This window comes from Athene noctua, chromosome 1 (assembly GCF_965140245.1).
Source record: "Athene noctua chromosome 1, bAthNoc1.hap1.1, whole genome shotgun sequence".
NCBI classification, from domain to species: domain Eukaryota; kingdom Metazoa; phylum Chordata; class Aves; order Strigiformes; family Strigidae; genus Athene; species Athene noctua.
In genome coordinates, this window is record NC_134037.1 from 33,731,519 (window position 1) to 33,747,350 (window position 15,832).

Below are 15,832 nucleotides of genomic sequence, written 5' to 3' on the forward strand. Positions count from 1 at the left end.
GAGCTAAAATCAATGACAAGAGGCAGTCAGAAACACATGAGTAATTTATTAAGCAATGATAGGTTTGAGTAAGTAGCGCTGCAAAATCAGTCCTTCTGATATATGGGGTGAAGATAAATTAGCAGTTTTGTAAACTGAGCAGTTCTGTTTGCCCTTTAACTAATATATAAAATAAGCCTTCAAGAAATGCATTTGCTCTTTTCCTACCTGGCTTTAACTACTGTACTTGTCCCCAAAGCTATATTAAATCTCCTGGGGTAAAGACACTACTAGAATTAAACTTCTGTCAAGGCATCACTCTGAGTGATTATGTTATTAGCCGTCATGTATATCAGGTGTCCCAGAGTGCTCGGCTCTGTACCAGCACTGAGGGAGAGAGCACGGGGGGGTCCTCTGTCATGGAGACTTCAGTTTGAGTCAGGCACAGAGCATATACATTTCAAGACACTGAACTAAAAGCAATAAAGATGTAGTTTTATTTAAATCCATCCTCTGGTAGAATATATGTTCATTCACACAATGTTCTCATGCACTTCGTTAGGGAGTACAAATCACCTTCTTACGAAGCATTAATATCTTTCCTGTGCAAGTGGCCACTGTTCTGTTATGAGTGGAGCAGAAGATTGAATAACCCAGATAAATATGGGAATCTCAGGACATCTTCTCTGATATGAAAAATGCACAGATACAAGAATAAAGTAAATTTTAAACAAGTGTTCATAATGGGAGCTTTGCATACTGCCTGCTTCTCTTGATGCTGTTTGTGTCCACAGCCCAGAAATGAAGGTTTGGCCATCTTCAAACTGATCATGTAGACCTTCTGGTTCCCTTCTTCCTGAAATATATAGCAAACTTTGAGACACTGTAACTCTTATATTGCTGTAGGCATCTTTAATGGAAGGTCTTTAAATTCCTTGGTGAGCATTATCTAAGATCATAGCTGAAGTCCACCTGGAGAAAGCTATCATGTTGCTAGGCACTAGTTTTCTCTGTAGTTTATCTTGCTGAAATCTCTGTGCAGTCTCTCCGGTGTTCCTCTACAAAATTTTTCCTTCTTCATTTGGAAACCTCTTTTTTCTCCAACAAGAGGCTAACATTCTTAGACCCCCTAGGAGTTAAGCAAAGGTGAAAACAGTAGATATGAGGCCTTGCAGAGAGCTTTGGGGTCCTAACAAGACTCCTTATAATGACTCCCATAGGAAGAATATATTTAGAGCACATTGGAAGAAGAACCTTGTGCTTGATTGTATCTGTGAGGAATTGGTGCTATCCAGATAGTAATGATGTCCCAGCTCTCCCTCCAGATTGTGATGACAGGAGTGGATTCACCTCACCTTACACCCAAGTATAGACTAACTCAGCTAAACCTTTTCTGTGGCTTCGTGAGGAGAAACAGAAGGAAGTCAAATACAGGCAAGAAAGCCAGCACCAATAAAAAGATTTCTCCTTAATCAAGGTATCTGGCATGAATATGATACAGGAGCTTTTACTAGTTATAACTCATCCTGCTGCATCTGATCCCTCTACAAAATAATTTCATTCTTTATTCCTTAAAGCACACAGGTTGTTAGTTTCTCGTTAATAATCATAACTTCAAAAATGTTTATACTCACATTAAAGGAATCATTGTGAAAGATTCCACACTGCTTTGGCATAAATATTTTCATTACCAAAACCCTTTTATCCTACTGGTTTAACATAGCAGATAAAGAGAACTGAATGAATGTGATACCTCACAGAATTTCCTCCTTACTGGAAGACAGTGCAAAGGTATAAGCAGCATTAGTGACTTCACACTTTATAAAAAAAAAAAAATCTTAACATTTTGCTTTCTTGTGCAAGCAGTGAGTAGAAGCTAATGTCAAAATATTAACTGAATGGAGAAATTTGGTTTTTTACCTATTGTTCTCCCATTCTTAATCGATTTTCCATATACATGTGTGGTCACAACCTCTTCTCTCTGGTTGTGGATACTGTTGCTTTTTTCTTTCACCTTCCATAAATTACCTCATTACCCGTCATGGCAGAAACCATGGTATACAGTGACTAGAACTGATGGTCAGTCAGAGATGCAGTGTACCCCGAGGAACTGATTTCTTTGATTTCCTCAATGTGCACATGTATCCACTGCTATACAATCTTTCTTCTATGCAAAATCACTGAGATTTCATTAATATCATTAGAAACTTGTAATTACTCAGTGTTTTCCCTATCCTGTATGTAGAGGGACTCTATAGCCTAAGTTTTTTAGCTGTTTTGCATAAAAGAGCCCTCTATTAGGAATCTCTTTCTTCCAGCTGAAATTTCATCCTGTAGATGGGTCAGCTTCATCACCATTACATGGATCTCTACATGAAGTGAAGAGAAAGATGGATGGCCTCTGAAACAACTCATGGTTAATGCATTAAAGGCATTACAAATTAATATCATGACCATAAGAGGAATTAATGTGATTCATGATGCTGTTGTATAATAAGTTTGCATCAACTGTGATGTACATGAACTAGGGCACTGTCAGTTGCCTGAATTGGAGATTCTGTTCTTCACCCCTCACGCTGTGCTCACTTTCAGGTACACAGGTTGATATGTTCTGATACAGAGATGTAAAGCAATCTCCTCTGTCTTCTAGCTGCTGAAAACATTGCTTTGCAATGCATAAGCTGTCCAAGCCTCTCTCTGCCTCCACTAGCTTTTCTAGTGTGACAATGTGTAATCTGATTCTAAAGCTACTGGGAAAAAGTACGTATTTCTGAAAAAAAAAAAATAAAATAAAAATCAGGTTTTCAATTAAATGAAACAGTAAAAACTGTTAAACCACATGTATACATATATGTATCACATTAACAACTTTCAGATGCATTTAAATTAATTTTTTTTAAAGTGCCTGTCTGTGTATGTATGCCTGTATGTTATATGGACAGTGCTTGATTCAAAAGCCGCTGGTCTCCTCTCTTCATAGGCATACGAGGACATACACACACACACACTCTACTCAGGTTCAGTGTTAGGTTTCTTTACTGAGTCTGGCTGGGATGGAGTTCATTTTCTTCACAGGACCCTGTATGGTGATGTGGTTTGTATTTCTGGCTAAAACAGTGTTGCTAACACGCTGATGTTTTAGCTATTGCTGAGCAGTGCTTACATAGCATCAAGACCTTCTCCATTTCTCAGCTGCCCTGCCAGCAAGTAGACTTGGGGTGGGCAAGAAATTGAGAAGGGACACAGCTGGGACAGCTGACCCCAGCTGACCAAAGGGATATCCCATGCCATATGACAATGTGCTCAGAAATACAACTGGTGGTGGTCTTTCAAAGGTAGCTGTTGCTTGGAGACTGGCTGGGCAACAGTCTGCTGGTGGGAGGTGGTGAGTGATTGCCTTTGCATCACTTGGTGCACACTTTTTTTCCTTCACTTATTAAACTGTCTATCTCGACCCACAAATTTTTCTCACTTTTTCTCTTCCAATTCTCTCCCCCATCTTGCTAGGAGAGAGTGAGCAAGTGACTGGGTGGGTGCTTAGCTGCTGGCCGAGGACAGCCCACCACGTTTGCTCAAAACCACCACATGCTTTATTGGATAAGAGAACAAAGCCAAAGTGTTCTACACGCCTCTGTAGGTGGGCATGACCCCAAGCATTGGCATGAAGTCATCCATACTGTGGAAGCATTAGCATGCGTCCTGGCACAATTTTGTCCCACACTAACTAACATTATCCCAGTCAATGCCCTGAGTTTGGGATAGTTGGAACTGGCAAGGGACCAGTGACAGCAGGCAGTTTGGATGTTGCCACCTTATTTTGGAGTACAAAGAAATTTACTAATGTAGACATTTGTTGTGTCATTCCAGCTGGCCGCAGGATGAGTGAGTGCTTTCTAAACCATTTTGTTTGCAAGTACAAAGAGATGTAGCCATACTGTATCTTTTAAAAATCTACTTTATCAGTTATTTTTGAAAAAAACCCTCAAGTTATGTGGTTTAAGAAGATTTTGGATGACCACAGTAATGTAGATACTATCTTCCTTTCCTGGATTATTTCCATTTTGGACATAAACTACTTCTCTCAACAGGGACTACTCACTGTCTGCAAACTGCTAATCCTAAAAGACACTGTCCTTTGAAGAAAACTGGACACGCTTGAAACTGAGGGTGCTCAAAATCATCCTTTTTCTGTTACCATTATTCTTATATAAAGACTTTTAAGACACATATATACAACTGTGATTAAAAAATAAACGTAAAAAGAATAGGGGTAGGTGACGTGGGGCAGTGTTGTAGTAACATTGCAAAACTATTGCTTCAGTGGGTCCAGTCAGTTGTGTAAAGGGATGGACTTGTACAGTTATGCAGAGAACAAATATTTGCTGACACCAATATCCCAGACAAGATGGACTGTTTTCATATGGCAGGATTATAATCATTGCAGTCAGACTAAGTGAAAGGCAACTACAGGCTTTGTTATTAAACTTCTCGTTCTAGTCATTATTTTGATTGCTTTGGAAACTCCCTCATATTACAGCAATTTTATTGTTAGCAAATGAGATCAAAACTTAAAATACAGCAAACAGATGATCTGATTTAAGAGTAGTCACTCAAGTGACAGCCACATTTTCCTAAAAGGAAAACTTCTTTGACAGCAAGTTTTTACCCATGTAGCACTGAGGGAGAACACAAGGCATTATTTTCTATCTACTCAGTCAGTACTTTTCCTGGTAATTTTTCCATCAGGACATCACTTTTCACTGGCTGCACTTGGATTCTCCTATAGGAATTTGAGGTCTCACATATCAGGCTCCACTGTCTTAAACGTATCAGTATCTATTCTGTTACTCTTTTACGTTACACTATCTCTTCAAGGAAGCTTCTTCAATTCCATGCCTTTGTCAGTGCCCAGACACCTCCTCCTCTTTTTCTCAGAACTCCATAGGGAGCTCCCTCTCAACTGTTTTCTGAACTACTCTTTTTTTTAGCTGCAGTCACTGCTGACTCATGTGTAACCCTTGTGCTTAGCTCAGCCACCCCTTCATTATCAATCCTGGCTCATTGCCCCTAGCTACTCATGCAGCCCCCACAGTGAACTTTTAAATAAATTAATTTTAGGAAGACTCAGGACCTTTGGAATTGCTCATCATTCTAATTGACTGTTGGCTTTTGTAATCCTTCATTCTTCTCCAAACAGGTATAGCCATTAGTATGATAATGCAGCCAAATATTTCTAATTGCAACAATCCAAAGAGAGATCTAAAAATCTGCGCATCTTTATGTAGTACACTGAAATGAGCATATAGCACATTGTTGTATGTTATAGCCAAACAGCCTTTACTTCATTGTTAATGCAGTTGTTTCATTATTATATCTTTTCAAACCTGCCAAGAGCATTTGTCTTCATTTGAGAGCACACTGTGCATTCCGTATTTTAAAATTAATCCAATATGGAATTTTCAGAGTCTAAAAACAGTTCCTGAAAAACAACTGTCTTGGAAACTGAAGTGTAATAACATCAGTGAAACTTATTTATTATTTATCCAGAATCTCCACCTTAGTTTGCATAGTTCCCAAGTAAAGAGAATTGTTTCTGACAGCCCAGTAGAACCACTCTGACAGCCAGCATGCCTTCTCTTTTATCCTATGAGTCACAGCCATTTACGGAGACTTTTCAGGCCAAATTGCCCTTTCATCGGTATCAATCCAGTCCCTGTGTTCACACTGCACCTTCAGTTCTGCTTCTGTAATACTTTTTACCCTCAGTGATATGCAAGAACATAATAACTTCAATTTTTCAATGGTTTTCAGAGACCAGGTTGATTTTTGCTTGCCCATCAATTCAAAAAACAAATTATATTTTATCCACAAATCTATATTTTATCCATCTTTAAATAAGAAACCTTTCAGACTTGGTAATGCAAAACCTCACAAAGTTATTTTTATAGAGTTAATTTTTCAGGATAGCATCATCTTCAATTTAATTTTTTCATAGTCATTCCTCAGTAGCTCAGTAATCAAGAAGTTATTTTAACAAAACATTCTAGTGATTTCTAATTTTTTAACTGAACTGAGCACGATCACTTTACACCCAAAAGGGTTGATTTAAAAAAAAATAAATTAAAAATTAAAAATTACAAATACAACAAAAAGAACTAGGAAAGGGTGTTCTCTGACACAGGGAAACATCACTCTTACAAGGCAGTGATAGCAATTTGAGATTAACTGGTCAGGAAGAAGTTGAAAAACTTGTATTTAAATTGATTTTATGCTTCAGACTAGTAAATGGCTTCTTATTTCCTTTTATGTCTGCCTGAAAACCTGCTGTTCTGAGCTTCATAAACTTCACAACAGATTCATGTGAGGACATAGTTAAAATACTAAATAATTTTGTCCTGACAGAGTTGATATTTATCTTGTTTAAAGTGTTTAACATCAAAGTCAACAGAATAAATTCATGATGTGAAGTAGGCCGTATTCACTTACCAGAGAAATATTAATCTTATACTTTGTAGACATTTTAAATATTTAGGAAAAGAAGCAAGATCACGAGCCTCTGCTGACAAACCTTTCATCCCTTACTCTATAAATGCAACACCCAATATAAAGCCCATTTAAATCAGTGGGAGTCTTTCCACAAACTTTTGATTTAATCCTGTAAACAATTAGAAGATCCCATTCCTTCATATCCTGCCTACCCAGAAAAATATACATGTTCACAGCACAAAGGCAAAAAGGGAAGAGCTTCCCTTGCCAGGTTTTGTAGTCGAAGAAATTAAATTGCCTCTGAGTAACCTATTCTATAATATTGCTTGTGCTGAGCTAGCTCATTTGCTTGAATATAACCTAGCAATAACACTACAAACCGGGAAGTCTAAAATGAGTATGAGCATAAGGAAACTGTATGAGGAACTGTCTTCCAACTGGCTTTCAATTTACAGTAGGCATGCCACCAAGAAAGCAATTCTGAGTTAACACATTACAAACCTGTGCATTGCACTGACAGAGACCAGAGAATTCTGTAAACAACACAGAATGAATTTTACTCTCTCATATGTTAGTAATAGCTGAGCATATTATGAATTATCCAGCTGGACGTCTCGCCTCTATCCCAACCAAAATGAGCCACAAATATTTCTGTAGCCCCAAGGCAAATTAGCACAACACATCTTACATCTATTAAAACTGAGCCCTCCAGGGCAGAAGGATGGTTGTGTGCAAGCTGACCATCAGGCAGGGTTCCTGGCCCAGGCTCTCCTTCAATCTGTGTGTGGGCCTGGACTGGGAGAGCAATTTTTGGCCCAGGTCAAAACTGTGCCAAGGAATTCACTGACAATTTAGCGGCATGCCAGTGTATGAAGGATGCCTTTACTGATACTAGTGTTGACAGATCCTGCCATACGACAGAGCAAGGAAGGTTTGCACATGCAGTATGCAACTTTCATGAATTCTTTTCCATCCCAAAAAACGAACAGCCTATCCCTTCACATCTAATTGATTGATAGAATGATTATAAGGACTGGAGAAGAATAGTGGTTAGCAGAGGAATTAGTTTGGATAAAACCCAGCAGTTATCTGTAGACATAACTGAAGGATGCTGAAGTATAACTATATGGTATCAAATTTAAATGCAGAGGGTATTGAGTGATAGAGGTGACAACTATCAAAGAAGAAGAAAACTAACTGCAAAGGCCAGAAGCTAAAAAGAAGACTATACTTTTAGTGGATCAGACACAAACAGCACCTCTATTGCTGGACTCTGTACCTGGGAAAAAATGGGAGACATTCTGACTGTTCTTCGTAAGTGTCAATAAAGCCTGTGAATGCTTTACTCATAGAGAGGTAATTTTCATAAATACGTTTGAGGTAAACGTTGGAAAAAGAGGAGCAGGAATTGAATCTGTCTTTAGAAACTTTAGGTGAAAATAAGACAGATACTTAAAGTTTGTCTGGAAAGTGCAAATACAGAGAAAGCTTACTCTTTAAAGTATAAGTTTTCTTTCAGTTACACTTAGAGCATTGCCTAGGATCACTGGGGTTATACTGTCAGATAAGAGGACAGATGCCAGAAGAGAAGGCAAGGTATGACAGACAAATAAACCTTAAATCAAAATAGCTGAACAAATTCTACTGCACCCTGAGACTGGGCACATGTAGTGGCCCCAAAGTTTAACAACTATTGTGATTTGCACATGATGAAAAAAAAAAAAAAAATCAAAGCTTGACACTGAAAATATCTTCCTGTGGCATTGCAGTGCTGTTGATATAGATGTCCTTTGTGAGACTATAGTTGTAAACTAAACCAAAAGAACGACAGAAACAGCTGGGCCGTTTACAGCCAGATTACAAGCTATTTATCAGAACCTAGAAAGACATCTTGATTGTTGTGGGCTAACAAAAATGATTGAGTAGAAGAAGAAAAAAATTGAGTGTCCTTAGTTATTGCTCATTATCTTTGTGGGGGAGATCACATAACCACTCAAAACCCACCATTGTTTCACTGAAAAATTAGCTTGCTCTAAAAATCCAAGTAAAGGTTACCATTCACAGTCTTATACCACACATAGAATCCTGCAGTATAATAATTAACTGTGCCTATCTCTCCACATAAATGCTCATGAAGTCAAATGCTAATTATTTTGGGTTATCATGTCAGATATCAGAACACAGTATAATGAAATTAAACCACTTGAGCCTTCAACTTTTAAGGACATTGGAGAAGATTTTTAGAAGATCTGCAAGTTTGTCTGTAAGTTAATTAAAATAAATAGTTTCATTGCTGTTAGTTTAAAATACGAGTAACATTATTTTAGAACAATTCCTTCCACTATAGTGCTATTTTCAATATGGTTACCAAATTTCCTGAATTCTTTGCTTGAACAAGTTGTGTTAGCAGTACTCAAGCCTGTAAAAGAAAAGAAAAAAGATTTTCTACTTTCATTTCTACTTCATGACATAATCCACCTGAGTGAATTTTAGCCCTATTTATTTTACTATCACCATTACAGGTTTCATTTTTTATGTTCATTTTCCAGTAACTTTGTTTCTTATACTGTTTATAAGAACCCAGAGATGGGCAACTAGTTTGCTGAAGCAAATAGAACCTGTTTCAGGGCAAGAAGACAAATCAGGTGTCCTTACATAACCCTCTTTGTGTGGAAGACCTGTTCACACTGCTGTTAAAAAAACTGTTCTATTAAAAAAAAAAAACAAAAAAAACCAAAAAAACACAAAAAACCCACAACAAATAACCACTAGATGCTCCAAAAATAATGATAAATTATTATTTTGCATTTACATTTCTAACCTCTTTTTTTCTAGGTCATAAATATGGATAAATGTTCTCTATATTATTAATCATTATTACATTTAAAAAATAAATTGTTAGAACAAATAGCTTTAAGTTTGCAGTGTTTTTTACGTTTCTCAGCTGTGCTTATTTGGAGTTGGTGTCTTACAAGAATGAAAGAAGGAAACAATTGATACCTAATGTGAACTCTTGCTTTCAATAGTATATTGTTTATAAAGAAGGGATGAATGGTCTTACTTAGATATTCAAGTTAGCTAAACACTTGAGGCTCAATTAAAGCTCCTGAAATTGTGCATTCTGAGGACAGAAAAGCTCCCTTCCCCCACTTGTAATTAGAATTAAATATGAGCTGCTGAGAACAACAGCAATGGGAGGAAGAGGAGGTTAGAATAGCAGAGTTGACTTAATTTCAGAAGCTTGAAGAAATAGTGAATAAATTAGGCTGTTAAAATTAATTTTGTTGCAAGTTGACAGGTGCTCAGCACAGGTAATTAGTTCAGTGAATTTTAATAAACTAGATTTAGAAACAAATAAGAAACATCTCCTCCTAAAGCAGTGGGGAAGATGAGTACCGCTATCTCTTGGTGCAGACAGGTTGACACACTGCAACTTTCTTTGAGTGATGGGCCACAAGGTTTTAGTGATGATACTGCATGTATAGCAATGTGAGGGGAGGTGGTGGTCCCATGGCAAGGGAAAAGAGGAGAGGGAGAAGGAGAAATTGGAGCAGACCATGACCTGGTGAGAAAGAAAAAAGTACTAATAAAGTACTTGCTAAAATCATGGTCTGGCTAGAGATACTCAATGCCCCATTTGATAACAGCCTTTAGTGAAAATGAACTTTTGTTCATATTTGGAAATAGAAATGATAGGACAGCATTGTTTGTTTATTTGTTTATCAAAGGGGAGGAATACAGAAGTACATAAAAGCCAAATTTCTAGGCAGGTATTTGTCAACCATGCTGAGCCCATGGCTATAAATGGGAGAGAGGAGTTTCATTTGCCAGGACCACTTCTCCGGCTGGGGAAGGAGGGAAACTGAGTTGACTTCAAGCACTGTCTGAACATGATTCTGTCATCAGAATCCCACAGTGGTTGTTAGGTGGTGTTTTGATGCTGATTTGCATCTTTCTGATGGCATGTGATGCAGATACACGGTTATATCAGTGATACAGACTTACCATCGGTGTTCATTAAAGACCCCTGTCTGCCATTCAGAAGAGTTAGTTATAATCAGCAGTCATATATTCCAGCTAAAGCACAGATCACTTCTAATAACACTTGCTTCTGTCTTCTCATTTTGTAATCAACATGATCATTAACATTTTCATCACAGTTCTTTCTACTAGAACAGACATGTCCACATTTGTCTCAGATTAGCATCTTCTATCTTACATTCAATAGAGTGGATAAATTATGAAGTCAATCCTACAATCCAAACTCACCTATAATTTAGCAATGTTTTCACCAAAAAGATGAGAATTTGTTTGTATTTTCATTATTTATAAGGGAAAAAATATATTCACATTTTTTTCAGGGTAATACCATATTTTACCTATGCAGTTTCTCCCTAAAAGCTTCTGTACTATCCTGCAAAAGACATTTTAGTGTCAAAATCTCATTCCAACAGAATATGCTAGCTTTTACGAAAATATTGATAGGAAACCAAATTAAAGCTGCATAATAGGAATTCATAACATATGAGCCAGCTAGTAAAAGAAAGGACATTTCTGTATTTTCTCTTATATTTATTGTGTGGTTCACTGCATAACTTTCATTTTAAATAAGTATTTATTTTTCGTATACAGAAAATACTGCTACCAGTCACGCTTTAACAGGATGCATTTTATGAATCCACATACTTTAGGGACATCTAAACATAGGAATTAATGGCAAAATCTAGGATGAAATGACTAGCGCATTTTCAGGATCTGCTGTTTTTTTCCAGTTTACATTCCTCACTTTTTAAAAATAAACAACAGTTATTTTGCATATAACTATATAGAATCCCTTTCCCCCCGATTTAAATAGACAATTTGACCCAGGATTAGAAAACAAGGTGTTGGTCACATCTGTAAATTCATAGCAGGAAATCATTAAGTTTTGACTGTTCAAGTGCATAACATTGAAGTTTGATAGCAGCTAATTCTAATATCAGCTGATATCAGCTATCAGCTAAGTATTTCAGATAACTATTGGAGTGTACCAACACAGCTGATTTCAGATAAGAATCTGAGAAAATTAACACAATAGAAAATTCAAAACAAAAAGACCTGAAAGCAATTAGAAAAATAAAATCAACTAGAAAACATGCATGGTGTCATATACAGCTTGTTCACAAATTTTTGCAGTTACCAGTAACGATATATACAACCATGTATATATAGTCAGGAATTTGCATATTTGCTCAAAATAGTTTGCTGAACTGGGATTATAGTAAAAAAAAAAATAATTGACGAGCCTTTTATTAACTGTGTGTAAAATAACTATTGGATGTGTATGCTGCATAAAGACATAATCATCAAAACAATATCTACATTTCTCGAGTATGATCTTGCATTGTTAATATTGAGGATGTGAATTATTTTTTACCTTGATATAATTTTGACACTTCAAATTTTGATAAATTGTGATAAGGATATTCTTGACTTTACTGATGTAGATTTGGTTCTGGGGTACAATGGACACTGCATTTTGTAGCCTTCAACAGGCTTCTTAGGGAGCACAACGGAGGGTAGATCACAATTTATGTGAAGAAGCTCATTTATATAATGAGCCACAATGTGAAGTTTAATTAAGTGACAAAAGAAAGCTGCTTTCAGATGACTGACAGCCATAAAAACAATATCCAGGGTAACCGTTAAGGTTATGATACTTAAACGTGACTAAAAAGATCTCCAGCAGTATATTCCAATAGGTCAACATTCTGTAAGATTTAAATAAAAAATCAAATAAATCAATCTATTGCCTCAAATTCAGATTTACAGTCAGGATCTTTCTGCACGGAGGAAAAGAAAACGTAACTGACAATTAGGAACATTTGTATCCCCACATTTTCCTTATTCAGCTTTGTGAGATTTTATAATCAGTAATATTGTAACTTGTTTACGACAATGGCCTTATGATGGTTCCCTGGTCAAAGTAAATGTGTAGAGAAAAATCTGTTGACATGATTTATTTTGTGTTCTTTGTCCCTGCTCAGCACTCAGTGTTTGGAAAAAGTCAAAACTTCTGCCTAATCCCCAGCAACACCCCTCTGTCTTTTTCTCTCTCCTTGTGGCCACCACATCGTAAAGGGGGAGTTGATGCTAAGTATAAAGGTCAAGATGATAGAATATGACAACTCTTTGAATTGAAGAGAGAAATGAGTGTCCCTGAGTATTCAGCATGAGCTTCTCTTTGCTCCCTGCAGGGCATCTGCACCACAACCACCGCATTTTTACACTTCTTCTTCTTAGCTTCATTCTGTTGGGTTTTGACAGAAGCGTGGCAGTCATATATGGCTGTTACTGGAAAAATTAGGACACGGCTCATAAGGAAGCGTTTCCTGTGCCTTGGATGGGGTAAGTCTGTAAAAATCATTTCCTCAGAATCATTGAAATGAAACATTTAATGCAGAGACAATGTCAAGAATATAATCATTTTCTTCAGTAAACCTGAAAGATAGTAGACATCACATTACTAAAAAGAAAACTAGGTTAGGAGCCTTTCCACTTTATCTCAAGCTCAAACTATGCTGGGGTATATTTTAGCATTCTTTTATAAATGTGTTTTAACAAAATTTTAGAAGATTTTCAGCGAAGTAGTGTAGTATGAAGAAATCAAAATAAAACAAGAAAAAACATTCACTGAATATTCATAAAGCCTCTTCCTAGTTCACTTTAAGACCTGTCAAATGTACCAGTAATTTAGCTACATCAAAGTGGTACACCGTGGGCAGAAAACAGTGTTCTCCTCCCTACCAGTGCTTCAGAAAAACAAATCCTGCAATAGCACTGTGTTTCATTAAATGATTCGTTCCATGTAAAATTGGCCATTTTGCATTAGCTTGCTCTGTCATTTTTTGTCCAGGCAGAATAGCAATATTTTACTCAGCATCTAATGGTTATTACTGGTTTGTTTTTTTTCAGGTTTACCAGCACTAGTGGTTGCAATATCAATAGGCTTTACCAAGACAAAAGGATATGGAACAGCCCACTAGTAAGTCAATCTGAAATGATAAATTATGGTTTTAATTAACAAGACTGTCATACCCATCAGGAACTACATAGCATAGTCTAAAGGCTCTACAGGTATCTATTCACACTTGGAACTGCCCTAAGAGTCACTGAGTGGTCCACTAAAGGACAAAGAGAAAACCATATGCCAGTCTTGGACTGAGCTCAATAAAGCACCAGGGATCCTGGATTTCTTGTGAGGTTTCTTGAAGTAGCAAGCCTTTTAGAAACACTGAGGGTTAGGTCCATTTAGACACCTAACATTTAAATATATTTACCATAAAGAATGTTAAATGTAATGGCTAGTACTTGCCAACCTCTAAGCATGTCTAAAACTACTGGCAGGAGTGTCTTTGGCACCCACGTTTTTGCCCACCAAGCATGTACCTCAGCTTTAATGCCCCTGAGCTGCTTGGAGCCAAAGCCCTGCAGAAATCTCAGAATAGCTTTCCCAAACATCCCCTCTCTCCTAGAGTGCCTGATCCAGACCATTTCCTGGACTGGGCTGTACTTGAGAGGCAGCGAGGAGGAGATCTGTATACTTCATTTACATTTTATTAATAGAGTTCCTGTTTAGCCACCTGACTGTTTCAGTGCATAATTAGCCCCCTGAAAATTTCACTCCGCAGTGAGGCTGCCCTTTGGTTGTCTCCTGCTGAAGAAGCTTGGTCTGAGTGTCCCTCCTGCCAGTGTTCCAACTACTGAGACGTTATATATGCAAGAGTGAGTTTCCTTCAGTCATTCGGTTTGGAGCTCTCCTCATGTTGTCTAAGAAATTTAGTATGCATCTGGACAGAAGGAGAGGAAATATGACTCTGTAGCCTCGTAATGAGGGCATTCATCAGAGATGTGGATGAGTTAGGTCAAGTCCTTGCTTCAATGAATATTTAATTATTGTCCTTAGCACCATCACTGAGTGAGATCAGGATTCCCCCTCCCTGCCCTGTGTGTCCAACCATCTTGGGACATGATGGGGAAGGCTTCAAACCCTCATTCCAGATCTGGGTGGATAATGATTCAAAACCAAATCTCCTCCTGAATACCATCTCTAACCTCTGAGGTCTTTAGCTTAAAATGTGACAGCATGCGTCTCATATTTTTTTAATGGGGAATGGCTTACTTAAGTGCTTAACTTGCACTTATAGCTACCTGGCAATCATTAGTGAAACAATGGTTAGCCATCTTTTGGGAATTATATTGAGGACCCACTCCTCTGACATTTTTTTCTAACTAATATCTACTCATGTTGCTGGCTTTTTCATTATTTAGTCCTTGAACCAGGACTGGAGAACCATTTAGGCTGTGAGAATTACAAATCACAAGATTACAGTGTCCAGACCCTGTTGGGGATGTAGCTCTGTTCCTTGCAGGATCAATCCCATTGCATTTACTCTACTGAAATTATTAATGTGTGACTACTTGCTTTAGTTAGTGTTGCTTCCTGCTTCCTTCCTGGGCTGAATGCATTTTTAAAAGAGGGTGTACTGAAATATTCAGACAAAGCAACAAATCATTCATTAAGGCCAACCTGTAAAGTAAAAAAGAGCACGTCTCTGTGCATATAACAGCTCCTCTCCCAGGATCCAAATTCAACTAACATGCTACTGTGGGACAAAAGCACAAAAGAAGGTGTACAAGGGACGAATCGAACCATAATGCAGCCATTTTATTTGCAAATACATTTTCTTGGTATTTGATATCATAATTACATAAGGAGAACGGGGAATGCAAGGAAATGAGATTTGTCCTCCATCACCAGCTGATGTGCTGTCCCACTCAGAAGAATTGTGTCCCATAACAACTATTGGGTGATATAAAAGCAGAGCTCCTGTCCTGCTCCTTCTCCATCACTAAAGACGTTGCATAAGTTTTTTAACTGCTTACACTATATTTGGCCTGTTTGGCTGCAATCAGTTACATGCATGCTGTCATCAGAAATGCATCCTGTGGCAAACAATTCCTGGTCTTAAGATGCAATTTTTGAAAAACGACAGTTTCAAATGGAGAAAATTAAGAGTGAAAATAAAGAAATTGATTCCAGTCCCATAGTCCCACACATGAAGAGATTGATGAAAAGGGAGAAGGTCCAAGGATCTTTGAAGCAGTATCATACGGTGTATGACTGGTGGGGGTGGCATGAATTGTTCACACTCGAATCAGTTCTGTGACCAAAAGTCTCTCATTTCTATCTTTTTCTTTCAGTCCCAATTATTAAATAATCATATTACTGTACATTTAAAACTGCATGTGAAAAATATTTCACACAGACATTTGTACTCATATAGATATAGAAGCTGAAGGGATTTCCTAAAAATAATAAAAAAAC

General features: G+C 37.4%; 1 protein-coding gene across 5 annotated transcripts in view; it reads left to right on the plus strand.

The window, feature by feature from the left end:
- ADGRB3 (adhesion G protein-coupled receptor B3) overlaps window positions 1-15,832 on the plus strand; it is a 478,609-nt gene that overhangs the window by 420,001 nt on the left and 42,776 nt on the right. For all 5 annotated transcript variants that reach the window (XM_074895819.1, XM_074895821.1, XM_074895820.1 and 2 more), the window contains 2 exons: window positions 12,702-12,852; window positions 13,420-13,489. In XM_074895819.1, the coding sequence (XP_074751920.1) occupies window positions 12,702-12,852; window positions 13,420-13,489 (221 nt within the window). The remainder of the gene's footprint in view (window positions 1-12,701; window positions 12,853-13,419; window positions 13,490-15,832) is intronic.